The sequence below is a fragment of the Serinus canaria genome, chromosome 24, assembly GCF_022539315.1.
Source record: "Serinus canaria isolate serCan28SL12 chromosome 24, serCan2020, whole genome shotgun sequence".
NCBI lineage: Eukaryota > Metazoa > Chordata > Aves > Passeriformes > Fringillidae > Serinus > Serinus canaria.
In genome coordinates this window covers 403,360-416,643 of record NC_066337.1, presented here as the reverse complement: position 1 = coordinate 416,643, position 13,284 = coordinate 403,360, and the positions used below count along the sequence as shown (strand labels likewise).

The window sequence follows — 13,284 nt, the reverse complement described above, 5'->3', positions numbered from 1 at the left end:
AAAATCTGAGGTAAAAAATTGCCATTTGATTAGATGCCCCTTTTTTCTCCCATTCCCACTTGGCTCATACAGAGGTGTAGACTCCTGAAAAACTGGCTTTCAGCCAGAATACCTAAAAAAAGGATCCTTTTGCCTGTGCTAAAATTAGCTGCACTAATTTCCTTTGTTTTGTTTCGTCTTCTGTTTTCTTTCTGTGGGCACATGCATGTGAAATCCTGGCTCCACTGAAGCTGATGGGTATTTTGCCATGGACATCAGTTAGGTCTGGATTTTTCCACAATGAAGAGAAGCCATTTGCTACATTTTTTGCTGTGTAGCTGAGTCGTCCTTGTCAGATTAATCGGGTTCATTGAAGTGGCAAAACAATGTAGTGTTAATGTACCTGCAGTCTTTGGTTAAGGAGCAGTCAAACTTTACTCCAAAGAATCTCACTGGTGCTATTTTAGAATATCAGTGGTGTCTGTGTTCCAGTTCTGCACTTAAGTTTTAAGGTTTGATTGCTCTGCCTTCCTGTAGCTTCCGTGACACAATTCCTATGGAAATTTTGTCTCTCTGCATTTTGGCCGAGTCTTAAGACTATTTTTGGAAATTCTCAAAATGCCCCAGAAGCGCCCTTCACCTCTGCTCTTGTGCAGAGACGTTAGGTCTAGCTTAGCTACCACCATTTTCCACACATATCCAAAGAAAGAGAGCAAGTAGAAAAAGAAACCAAACCACAGACAATTCTCCTCTCCCGAAACAAGGCTAAGTCTGTCACTGAGCTTTGAGGTGCTAGAGAAGAAGAATGGCAACAAAGAGCATTTTCAAACACTCCCGATTCCAGGATTCCCATTTAATATGTAATAGTCACAGAAAAATCTGCTTATAGAGCTGAGCTATGGCACTTGTAAAGGCTCAGAGGATTATCTGCAGGTTTTCCAGCTGTTCCAATACTAAGAGAGGTATGTATAGGCAATCTAAAAGAGTATCTGAGGGTTGTCTTTCAGAAAGACTGGAAAGGATGAGAAGAGAATCAGTGCCCGAACTAGTTGATAAAAAGGAATTCTGACAAATTACTTGTCTCCACCTTTCTAGCCAAGCTTTGTTTGAGAGGGGTGCTAAAAACATCTAATTCCATAGCTAGGTACCACCTCTAAGCTCAATTGCCTTGCTCAGGGGCAGCTTAAGGAGGCTTTGTTGCTGTGCCTGGACTTCAGCTCTGAAGGACTATGTGTGCCAGTCCATGTATTTGCATGGCTGCTCCATGCAAATACATGGACTCACAGCTGGGAAGTGCCAAGCTGTCAGCACTGTGATCGCAGCCTCATTAGCCCACCTCTGCCCAGGCCATAACTGGCTCAGGAGCAGCCATCCCCTGGCATGGCTCTGCTGCTTCCCATTCTGGAGAAGCAGAGGGATCTGTTCCCACCATGCTGCATAGCAGAAACATCACCCAGGTCATTTTTTAAACTTGGGATTCAAGTTTTCATGACAGTGCTCAGTGGGCCAGGCACCTTGGAAATGGCTGGATCAAGGACGTCTGAGAGACCTGGCAATTCCCCTCAACCCTCTCCTAAGCACTTGTTCTTGAGAGAATATGAATTTTTCTGGTATCTGCACAGCCTTTTTCTGTTCTTTCCTTTCCTCTTGCCTTTCATGTCTGAATCAGGGTGCTTGGTGGAGTACAGCGTTGGTCTTGGGAAGAACCTGATGCCTTCTAATAGTTAATAAGAAAGAGTATCCCATGTCTGGGGAACTTTTCGGTGCCTAAGCCGGGTATAGAGGGAGCAGACTTTCTGAGAAGACTGAAATTTTATGTCATCAAAAATAGATTAAATAAGGTCTAACCTGAGTGCCAGAATTCTTTCCTGCCCTCAGTGGGGCTCCTAATGGACAAGAGGGGTGCTGCAGGGCCCTGTGCTGCCTGAGGAAGCTCAGCAAAGGAGCAGAGCCCTTGTTCAAGGGTCACGTTTTTTCTTGGGTCAGCTTTTGGCAACCATAAGGCAAAGTCCCACTCTGACTGAGGGGATGTCATGTGTCGTGCAGCACACACTGGGTACCTGGCTGCTGTCTTTAAGCACTTGGCTCCTGGGCCCCACTGAGTTCCCGGATTGTATCAGATCCCTGCTCAGCTCTGGATGAGGTGGTAAAGTCTAGCTGAGATCCATGGAATTGGTATTGTTGGAAAATCTTTGCTTTTTGGGATCTATGGTGGAAAAAGTCTATGTAATGCTCTCCCTCCCCACTAAAGAAACTGTGTGTGGTTCAATTAATTCTCAACGTTTCTGTGCTTCTTTTGTTTTCCTTACTTCACTCAGGGATTGCTTATTCCTGTCAGGAGATTGCCTGCTCCTTCAGCAAAATCCAGTTCTTTCCTAAATGAACTCAACTCCTTCTTGGTTCTCTTTGTTTTGACACTCAGGAGATGAGAGATTTATAGACCTTCCTTAGTCGTAAATTCATTTTCTTTTATTATTTACCTTTAGCCCATTCTGAGTGAGATTCATTCTGCCTCTGAGCAGGGCTGACCTGCCAAGAGGAGCTGATCCATAAATCTTTCCTTCCTTTTTCTTTCTTACTTTCCAAAACAACATTTGGAAACTGAGTTTGCCTGGGAGGAAAACTGTTCTTCCATTGCCAGCAGTCAAACCGTGCAACTAATTAGTGCTTTCCATTTTCTCTTCCTTCTATTCTGTGTCTGCTGGGGTTGAAATTAGGCCAGGAAGGAGGGGGTAAATAAGGGGAAAAGACTTGTTTTAAGTATTTATTTTTAGTTACAACTTCTGCAAGATGATCTGTGCACTGGTGGTGTATCCACTGTGTCTTAGGTAGTGGTCAGAAGAAGTTTAAAATAAGTTTATTAGAAGGTGAGTGGAGATGGTTTCAGGTTGGTCTTCTTGATGTAACATCTTCTTTTTGTTGCTGCTGAAAAGAAAAACAAATTACAGAAAAAAATCTTTGGATACATCAAACCATGATAGTTTTTTTGCAGAAATATCTGACATATAATTAGGAAACCGGAGTCCAGGGTTATCCTATATGTGGCTTGAGTACGCCAATTCTTGCCAAGGTGATGTGGGCAGTGCTTACTACAGATCTGTTATTCACTGTGCAGTGGCTGCCAATGCAGATTTAAATAGTGAAGCAAAATGTTTTCAGATCATAGAAAATGCTCTGTAGATCCAATGTAATTTTTATTTTTAGCCCTTGGTTAGTTTTAGCAAGAGTGGCCAGATGTTTGCTTTGTGGGGTGGACAGAAATAAGAGTGTTCTTGGTGCTTGAAATTGAGATTATCCAAATCCTTAAAAAAGAACTACAGGGAAAAAAATCTGTTGTTTAGGCAGTGCTCCTTCAGTAGTGCATGGTATGAAGTATGGGATTATACTTATTTTTCCCAAATATTTGAGAAGTATTCAGCAGCAGAGTGAGCCCAAGAATACCCTAGACTTTGGGGCAATTTAGATTATTCTAGCAGATAAAACTGGGACTTTTCTATAGAAAACCACATAGTAAGAGACCATTGTCCCTATGAAGAGCAGTGAGACCTCCTGAGTCCTAAACCACTGGTGGTTTCACCACTGGAGTGTGGGGCGTCTTTACAGTTTTAGACGGAAATATTAAAATGTTTTAGGTGTGTTTCTAGGGTAGCAAGTTCCTCATTTTCTGATTTATATGGGCATCTTTTGGGTTTTCATGTACAAAAGAGCAGTAGGTCAGAAAAAGTGCTCACGCAACAGTGCAGGTGAGAACGTGTTCAGTGGAACCATTGTGAAAGGCAGGTATGGAAAGAAAGAGCTCTTCACTCCCATTCATCCCAGTTCAGGAGACAGAGCGTGTCACAACAGTGCTGAGCAGACAAGAGCTGCCTGCCAGCATTTAATTTGTTGAGGATTAGGAAATTATTCCATTCTTACAATACCATGTCAGTCTAGAAGTACCTTTGAACTCTGGGGGATGTGAAGTTTAGGGATGTGAAATCTGAAACCTCAGATTTCATGGCGTTTGGATGGCAAGGCTTTATCAGGGTGAGGACTGTACAGATGGTTTAAGGGGAGTCATCTTAACATTGTACCTGGAGACTATGGACTGGCTCACCTTCAACTGCTTTGAACTTTGGGATAACTAGATTCAGAGCAGGACACTGAACTTGGGCTTCTTTCTCTGGGAACTGAAAGCTGCCTCGTGCAATGTACAGGTCAGTTATTTCTGGTTTGCTCTACGTGCAGAGGCTGCTAAAGCATTGCCCCCTTTCTGACCTTTAGCTTTCTCCCAAAAAATATCTGCAGCCTTGACGCCCATGTCTTTTCTAGATGCCATCCTTATTTCTTACTCTGTGCCACATCCATCCTGTGTCCTCACCAGGCTGAGGGCACAAAGCTGAGCAGTCTTGTATAAACTGGGCTGATCATGATGCTTTCTTTATTTACGGTGATTTCTAAAAGCGCTGTCACAACTGTTGGTGTCAAACCATAAGCAAAGGTTACTCTTACAAGCACAAATGATAAACAAATACACGACACTTAGTGTCAACAGCCTCACAAATCTGTTCAGCACCTGGAACTCGGATCAGCTTGGCAGTTGTAAACCACGACTTACGCAGAAGCAGCAAGTTACAGAAGGGCCATAAATAAATTTGTGTCCTGACATGGGCTCCAAAAATAAGCATGTGCTGAGCTTTTCTAACTGTTTGACCAGGGCACAGCTGCTGGCTGCTGAGAATTTTGGAAAATGTATCCCCTCATTCAGGTGCTCTGCACTTGAAAACCCAGACGCAAACAACTCCGGTGTCATCTGCTTCTCTAATAACCACTGTTGTACCCTGCAAAAATAGCCAAGGCCTTGCTGCTGATCATGAAAAGCAGTTCTTGTAACCCTAATCTTACCTGACTATTAGAAAAATAACCTGAAAAGATTTTTCTCTGTTTGATGAAGGCAGATCTTATGCTCTGGGACGATTGTAACTGTCCTCCCCTCCCTTCAAGCACTCCACGTGCTGCTGCCATGCCATAGAGAAAAGAAAATATCCCTGGTTGCTCTGATGTCACATAACTTTGCTGAGCTCCTTTGAAGAGAGTTTCTTGTAAAAATCCTTTCATCCAGAGATGTCAGTCACTTGGACCCTTGCAGGAGTTTCTGAGCTCTGGTGATTTATTATTAATGAGCAATTTTGTGCTTTATGGAGAGCCGTGCTGGAAATATATGGAGGTACAAAAGTATTGATTAATCAGTGATCTGATTAAAAAGCTACCCATGAATGAGAACAGGAATGGGCTGTGGGATAAGGTTTGGAGGATGAACCTGTAGAGGAGCAGGAGCTCTGTGATGGGCAGGGTTAAAGCAGGATCCCATAGCAGTGGATAAGGGGATGTAATAAGACTGGACCCACTCCTTTTGGGAGTAAGCTTAAGTCTCCTTATGCAGAACAGGGTAGAACTGGGTTCCAAGAAGTCTGTTGGAGCCTGAGTGACCAAGAGCAGTTGTGTCCTCGGGCTGAGTCCCAGGACTGCTACAAATGAAGACATCCACACATGATGTCCTCATGAATCTCATGGCACACCCAGGAACACCTCTCATGGTGGAGGTGGCCTCAATGGTGCTTCATAGGACTCTAGAAATTGAGAGACCCTTCAAGGAGGCAAGAGGGGATGACTTTTGGGCAAATTTGGCTGAAAGAGAAGAAATCATCTGTTCTATGGGTGGGCCAGCAAATTTTTTGTTATCCCACAGTGTCAGAAATGAATAGTGGTGGTTTGACAAGAAGGACATAGGCTATGGGAGCAGCATCTGCTTTACCTTCTGTCTAACTGGGCGGTGTCAGAGGGGGCATAAATACCAGCATAGATTTAGTGTTTAAAGCAAAGGACAGAGGTGTAAAGCAAAGGACAGCACACTCTGTCCTAGTTTATGCTCTTTGAACAGCCACTGAAGTTGTAAATCAAGGCAAAATTTCCACCAGGTTACTCAGTGGTCCTGTAGATCAGCACAGTCTTCAGCTGGAAAAAATACCCAGAAAAAAAAGGTAGATAAGGCTTGACACAAGGTAAAGGTTGGCTTGGCAAACCTGATCTCATCTCTCAAATGCTTCCTTGGTGGTTTAAGTGGAAAGCTTTACATTTAATGGAAATACTTTGATTTTTAGTGTTGCAGAGGTGTGGAGGAGAAAGCAAGACTGAAGCCCTAGTCTGCCTAAAGCCCAGTCTGTAGTCAAAGCTATTTAGGTTTTTGACAATAGTTTCCCCAGCTTGCTTTTTAAGTGGCTGGATTTTGCACAATTTGCTGTGGTCGAGGAGAGAAGCAACAATCAACAGTCTATGATGTTCTTTCATGTATCCTGGTTCCTGTGATCACAACCCTACACCTGGGGAGAGGGTTGAGGAATACAGGTCATCAGCAGGCCAGGCTGGGAACTCCTTTCTTCCACAGTGTGGAGTTACTCACCCCAACACACTCATTGAGGTCTAGAGATCATTATTTTCATTAGTGGTGATTCATGTGAAGGGTTTCACAATTGGGCCTGCTGGTGTAATATGTTCCTTTCTACAGTCCCATTTATCTAAAGATCTCCAAATACTTTGTGTACATTAAATTTTAATCCATGTTTTACCACCAGTGATGTAGGTAAGGAGGATTGTTTCCATCTTGCAAATGAGGTAAAATGAGGTACAGAGCAAGAAAGTGAGTTGCCCAAGGCTCTGCAGGTTGTATATCTTACAGTGAGTTTACTTTTCCCATATGTAGCTCAATTTCCGTGCCCAAAGTGTAAAAGAACATTCAATTTCTTGGGGCTAAGGCTGAGCAGAAATTTGCTGTAGCTGTAAATCAGGAAGCCTGATGTAGATCAGAACTTCCTCTAGTGTTTGGGAATGTTTGGATTTGTCATCCCAGCACAGCCCTCATCTGAAAAAATTGGAACTGGTTTGTTTTTAGGGCTGGTATCAACTGGGTGGCGTAAGATGCAGAGTTCAGTCAGTGAAGAACTCTTGGGATCTATTCATCCTCATCTTTCGGCATGGTCAGCGGGATCAGTGTGGGCAGGGAGGGCAAGGGTAGTTCTGATGCAGTTGCCTATTAGGGGTTGGAATGAGCTGTGAACTAGACTCTGTTGTCTGTTACCTGCAAGGGGAGGGGGACTGTCTCAAGTGAACCCTGTCCTAGTTTCCCCAGGGAAACAAAGTTGGGAACAGACTGGGGATATATTTCATCCTTTGCTTGGAGTTTAATCTCTTGCAGTAATTAGACAGATGATTTCAATGGTTATAGTATCTCCTAAAAAAGGAGTGGAAAGGCAGTCCTTCCTTTCCCTGTCTTGGTTAGGGTTAGGGTTAGGGTTAGGGTTAGGGTTAGGGTTAGGGTTAGGGTTAGGGTTAGGGTTAGGGTTAGGGTTAGGGTTAGGGTTAGGGTTAGGGTTCCCCAGCCCAAGAAAAGCTGTGCAATTTGGGAGAAGGAACAGATCCAGAGAGGGGAATAATCTTGCTTGTCCTTTAACAAGCAAATGGCAGAGCCAGGAAAGCCCTTCCTGTCTCCCTCCTCTCTCCTGCACTCCCATTGCTCAAACACATCAGCTCTGATGTGACCTTCATCTACCTGTGCTTCCTCCCTGCCAGGCTCCCCTTCTCTCCGGACCTATCCCCTCCTCTCCGTCATCACCCGGCAGCCACCCTTGCTGGCCCCGCTGCTCTCGGCTGCTGGCAGCTCCCAGGTGCTGCCAGCCCAGCCCTGCGTAGGCACTGTGGGCTCAGAGATTCCCCCCAGCGAGGCCCCAGGCAGCAGTGAGTCAGAGGCAGAGCAGCCCCCACCACGCTCGAAGAAGCCACGCCGAAGTCGGACGATCTTCACCGAGATCCAACTCATGGGCCTGGAGAAGAAATTCCAGAAGCAGAAGTATCTCTCCACCCCCGACAGGTAGGTTGGTTGCTCACATCAGTAATAGGGATGAGCAAAAGGGATGCTCCAGCCCTGCTCAGCTGTTCCACACTGAACATTCCCTGGCTGGGGATGCTGCCTCTGGCTCCACTGAATTGCCTCTGCCATTGGCTGCAGCCATGGCAGGTAACCTGATTCAAATTTAAGGCTACTTTTCCTGGGATCAAAGTTGACCCAAATAGATCATATCAGTAGAAATGTCAGATGATGATACACATGGTTGGGAGCAGTTCTCCAGGCTCAGAGATCTCCTCAGAGGAGAAGGATCTCTGCCTTTCTGACTCCTGCTGCACACTTGAAAAATGATGGAGCCTGTCTCCCCCTGCAATCTGCTGGTTCGTGGCTATATGTTCATGGTAGATTCAGCTGCTCCTGAGCTGGCTTTTATCCAGAACCTTGGGCAGCAATTCAGTGGGAAGGTGGTGGCCTGTTCATAAGCTTGGAAAGCAGAGCCTGGAATTGAAAGGTGCCTTGCAAAGGCACAGGCAAGTTCTTAGGCACTGCTTGGTACCACATGGGCAAGCCAAACTAAGAGAGATGTTAGCTTTTTTAAGGGTTTTGAATCCTACTCTGGAAATTTAAATTGTGGAAAAATGACCCATCAAATTCCTAGGAAGTTTGTAAACCTGGAGAAGGTTTGAAAGGTATCAGTCCCTGCACTCCACAGAGACCAGTGTCCCAAAATTTAAGTTGATTCTGAAGATGGCATTTTCTGCTCCTACTGCCAAATGCTCCATTTTCTGCTCCTACTGCTCCTACTGTCACCAAATTGCTGCAAGGCAAAAATTCCTGGCCATAGCCAGCCTGCCTTATGGAGTTTCAGAGTTCCTGCTATGCCAGCCCTAACTCCTCACATCTTCACATCACCAGATGGTTGACACTTTACTGAAGCACTCAAAGCTGGTAATTAATAATATCATATGACTGTTCCTTGGCTTCATGAGCAATTCCTGCCGATGAGCAATTCCTGCCCATGTACCACTTCCCCTGTGTTTGTTTCCTTGGGTTTCCAGGCAGTGCTGGTTGCACTGAGGTATGTGGCAAGAAATGGCAGCTGGTTGCAAGTAAACCAGGTGTTACCAGATAGGAGCATTAAGACACGAAGGGTTGGCTAAGCCAAACTTCTCTCTGTCAGCTCATGGCTGAAAACCTGGCAAAGCAGTAAATTGTGATCTGTGTTCACTTCTGCAGCTTTTGGCCTGGATAGGAGATGTAGCCCTGGGAGGGCACCTGAAACCCCTGGTTTATCCATAGTGAGGGAGGGCAATACATCAGGGTAATGACTCTGACATGTTCTACTCTTAACAGTAATGGTGTCTTAGATTAATGGCTTCAGAAGTGACGTAGTGGCAGACCAAGCCTGCAGGTCCAGAGTGAATCCGGAGTGGGGGAGAAGCATGAATCCTTGAGTGTGAGGTGGAGCACGGAGAGCTGGGTGGGGTATGTGGGTGTTTACAAATGTAAATCTGGTTGCCCAAGAAGCCCAGCTGTAACAAAGCTTTTATTATGAAAAACTTGGCCTTGACAAATGTGTTTGCCCATTCAAAGGCAAGAAGATATTTGCCAAAAGGTCACAGAATGCAGAATACTGTGGAATGTGGCTCTGAGCTGGACCTGTCCAACCTGCAGGACTCGCATGACTCCGAGGGGCACTTTCCTGGCGTGGCTGAGAATTTCCAGCTCCATCCCTTGTGCAGTTCTATAACAAAACCACCAGATGCATGTTGCTATCACCTGTGGGGAAGGATCAGGAGCCCCTCTGAGCCACATTTGCTTCATATCCTGGGCTTTAATATAAAAATAATGAATGGGTTCACACAAACTTGCATGGGTTGGAGATTTGTGAAGGATGAATCAGGATTATGGGCTGTCTGCTACACATACCCTGCAGTTAAACATACAAAAAAATAAATTCACTTAGAAGCTTAAATTGCCTCAATAACAGAATGTATATTAAATTGATAGATTTAGATGTACTACTACTCCATGAAAAATGGGCAAGTACCATGATCCCTCTTCCGAAGGTAGTGAAGGAGAAATGTGATACAACGGGTAGCTGATGCTGTGTGTCTGTTCCTACCTGTTTGCTTCAGACACCAGTGACCTGTTGTTCAGGGGTGTGATGTACCAGTGGCTTCTGATTTGTGGACAAACATGGAGCATCAGCAGCTGGAGTGCAACAGGTTCATGTCTCAGAGGGTAGACAAACCCTGCCGTGTCTAGAAAAGAGAGCTTGCAAACACCTGCATCTTCCATAGGAGCATCTGTCTTTGCATCCTAAATTCATGGGTTTTACCACTTTGATTATTCTTGAGTCAGCTGATCAGAGAGACACTGCTGAATGCTGTAACAGTGTTGCACTGCCTAGACCTGGCACCTGAGCTTTGGCTTCAGTAAACTCATTTTGTTGTCTGGTTTGTCTCCCAGGCTTGACTTAGCCCAATCCTTGGGGCTGACTCAGCTCCAGGTGAAGACGTGGTACCAGAACCGTAGGATGAAGTGGAAGAAAATGGTGAGTGGGGGCTTGTCATTTCTCCATGGCTCTTAAACACTGATTGCAAAGAACAGATTTGGAAGCTGAACACAGTGGAGTGACTTGTGTCTATTTATACCAAATTTTGTTTTATTCCTGATCATTTTTCACAGAGATGGTCTTTTTTTTTTAAAGTGTTCATACTGCAGTATATGTGGTGAGTTAGACAGGACTAAAGGCAGTAGGAGGAGGACAAAGCAAAGAGGTGAAAGAAATGAGAATAGAAGTGAGGGAAGAATCAAAATATCTCCTTCTGCATTTTTCTGCATTCGTGTGATCTCAGTGCTCCTGGGATTGGTTTTGTGCATAGAGAAAAAAAGACTGTGTTGCTCTATGGAAACAGAGCAGTTTTGAGAGCTAATATTAATTTTTACTTCTCATATCTTTGTTTAACCTTTCACTTTTTCTCATCTTCATGGTCCTTTTCCAGTTAAAATGCTTTTTTATGAAGGACATCCACTCAATAAAAGCTGGTGGGAACATGATGCTGTGACATTCTCCAGTGGAGATGTGTATGTTTTCTGATTTGGGAGATGAGATGCAGTTCTAGGCTGTTCCTTTGGATACATGTGGCACCTGCAGAAGTTACTGTCACTTTTAACAAATTTGGCATTACCTTGGATATAGATCCTTGCCCGGAGTGTTGTGTTGCTGCAGAAATGGTGTGAAGAGAGAGGGAGTTAGACATAGGAACAGGATGTCTGAGACCAGCAGAGTTCAGAATCCTGATGGTTCATCTCTTTGCTCCAGGTGTTGAAGGGTGGACAGGAAGCTCCAACAAAGCCCAAAGGCCGTCCAAAGAAAAACTCCATTCCCACCTCAGAGGAGATTGAAGCAGAGGAGAAAATTAACAGCCAGGCTCAGATTCAGCTGCAGGAGACATCCCAAGCCTCTGAGGAGCCAAAACTAGCAGAGGAGAACCCAGAAGAAGTCCTGTTGGAGACAGAGAAGTCTCCAGAACATATACCAGAGCCTTCCTCAGAGGAGACTACACCATTAAGTTAAAAGGGAGAGAAAGGAGGGGAAAAGAAGAGAAAAAAAGAAAATGATCAAAGAGAAAAATCAAAACCAAATATATATATGTATATATATATTTAAATATGTATGTAGTGGTGTGAGTGTACATATATATATAAATATATATATATATATATGTATGTAGACCTTGTGCATAAGTCTAAAGATTGGTCACGTTGTGCCTTTGGGAATCAGCCATCACGGGCCAGGTGGAACAAAGACATCCCATGGGAGTGGTGCCAGCCTGTTGCTCTGGCATGGGCCTGAGCTTTCCTGCCGAGAGGGCTGGGGCCAGGACATTTCCAGGGAAAACCACGCCAAGACAGCTCCTTGAGAAGTCTGGGGCTCTCGCAGGTAGTGGGAGGCAGGTGTATGGCTGTGTTGGAGCGTCAGTGTGTTCCCTTGGCTTTATCCTTGCCTTGTGTGGTACCAATGGACAAAAAGCTTGGCCTGGGCTCAGATCAGGGATAGCCAAGGAATGGGAGCTCTGACAGCACCATTTCCTTGTGTAATCAGCACTTAATTCTGTTAGGGATGGGCCTGACTTAAACAATTTTAGGAAACAGTTCAGACCCCCAGGTTTTCTTTGGCCCAGTTAAGATCAAAGCTTCCAAAGGGAGATCCATACCTGGGTCAGCTCCAATTGCCTCTCCTTGGGTGGTTTGGGTGTTGTGTCTGTGAATTTGCAGTGATGTGGGATAAAACTTGGAATGACATGAGCATTTGGATATAAGTCTGCTCCAAAAGCTTTTGGATGCTTGGATCTGGGACTTTTGCTTTGGGCCCACTTCTAATTTTTGTAGGGATTTTTTAAATGAACTGTTATATGTTTTCAGGGTTTGGATAAAATGGTGGATTTTCAAAGTTGCTGCGAGAAGCTGGCATTTGTTTAAGATGTGTGCCAAGAAAAGATGTGCATCATGTTTCATAGAGTCTTGTTAAGAGTGCATTTTGCCCAAAGCTGCAAGAGATGTATTAAGATAACATTTATTTTTTAATTAAAAATAAAATACATAAATCAAACAGTTGTTGCTGTTGTTTCTCTTCCAGAGATTCTCATTTCAGAATATCAGGCAGGCAAAGGCTTTTCTGGAATAGGCTTTTCTGTTCCAACAAAATCTGGAGGAAATGGAAATCATCAGATTTTCCTTAACATCCCTGCACAACAAGCTCTGTGTAAACTATTTGTAGCACTTGCTAAGGGAGGTGAGGGTGTTGTAGATGCCACCCTGACACTGGGTGAATGTGTCAGAACAAGGCCACTATTTTCTGTCACCTCCTTCAGTTTTGGAAACATATTTAGTGGCTCTTTGTGGCCCTGTGAAGATGATTTCTGAATATCCCTTTTTTGGGATGGCAAGGATTCACACACAGATCTCAAAGGGTTTATCCAAGCAGTGCTGAGTGGGGAGAAAGGGATTCTTTTTCCCCCAGTTTTTGTTCAGTAGTGTTTGGAAGTGTTTGATTCCGGCTCTGCATTAGCTCTGTGTTACATTGGGTAACATAAAATAGATATTTGGTAAAGGATTTTGGCAGTTTATATTCATGGTTGAGTGTCTCAGCTTGGCAAGGCTTTTCCACAGCTACCATGCATCCAACCCTTGCTGTTGTTTGTTCTCCATCCATCCAGCCAGAAGATGTGCTTTAAAACTTGAAAACAGCTTTCAGAAAGGTAAAAATAAATGTCATATAAGAAACAGTGGTGTTTGTGGGACATCCTGTCCAAGAATAGTGCTAATGTTAAAAAAATGTGGGTTTCTTCTTTCCTTGAAGAAATGAATCTGTATAATCCTGCCTAGGGACTGATTTTTGAAATGGCTTAATAGAAAAA

General features: G+C 44.2%; 1 protein-coding gene across 1 annotated transcript in view; it reads left to right on the top strand.

Moving 5' to 3' along the window:
• Positions 1-12,476, top strand: part of BARX2 (BARX homeobox 2) — a 33,065-nt gene extending 20,589 nt beyond the window's left edge. Inside the window, exons 2-4 of the mRNA XM_009097866.4 lie at positions 7,585-7,882; positions 10,331-10,415; positions 11,187-12,476. Coding sequence (XP_009096114.2) covers positions 7,585-7,882; positions 10,331-10,415; positions 11,187-11,441 — 638 coding nt within the window. The 3' untranslated portion in view covers positions 11,442-12,476. The remainder of the gene's footprint in view (positions 1-7,584; positions 7,883-10,330; positions 10,416-11,186) is intronic.
• The last annotated feature ends 808 nt before the right edge of the window (positions 12,477-13,284 follow it).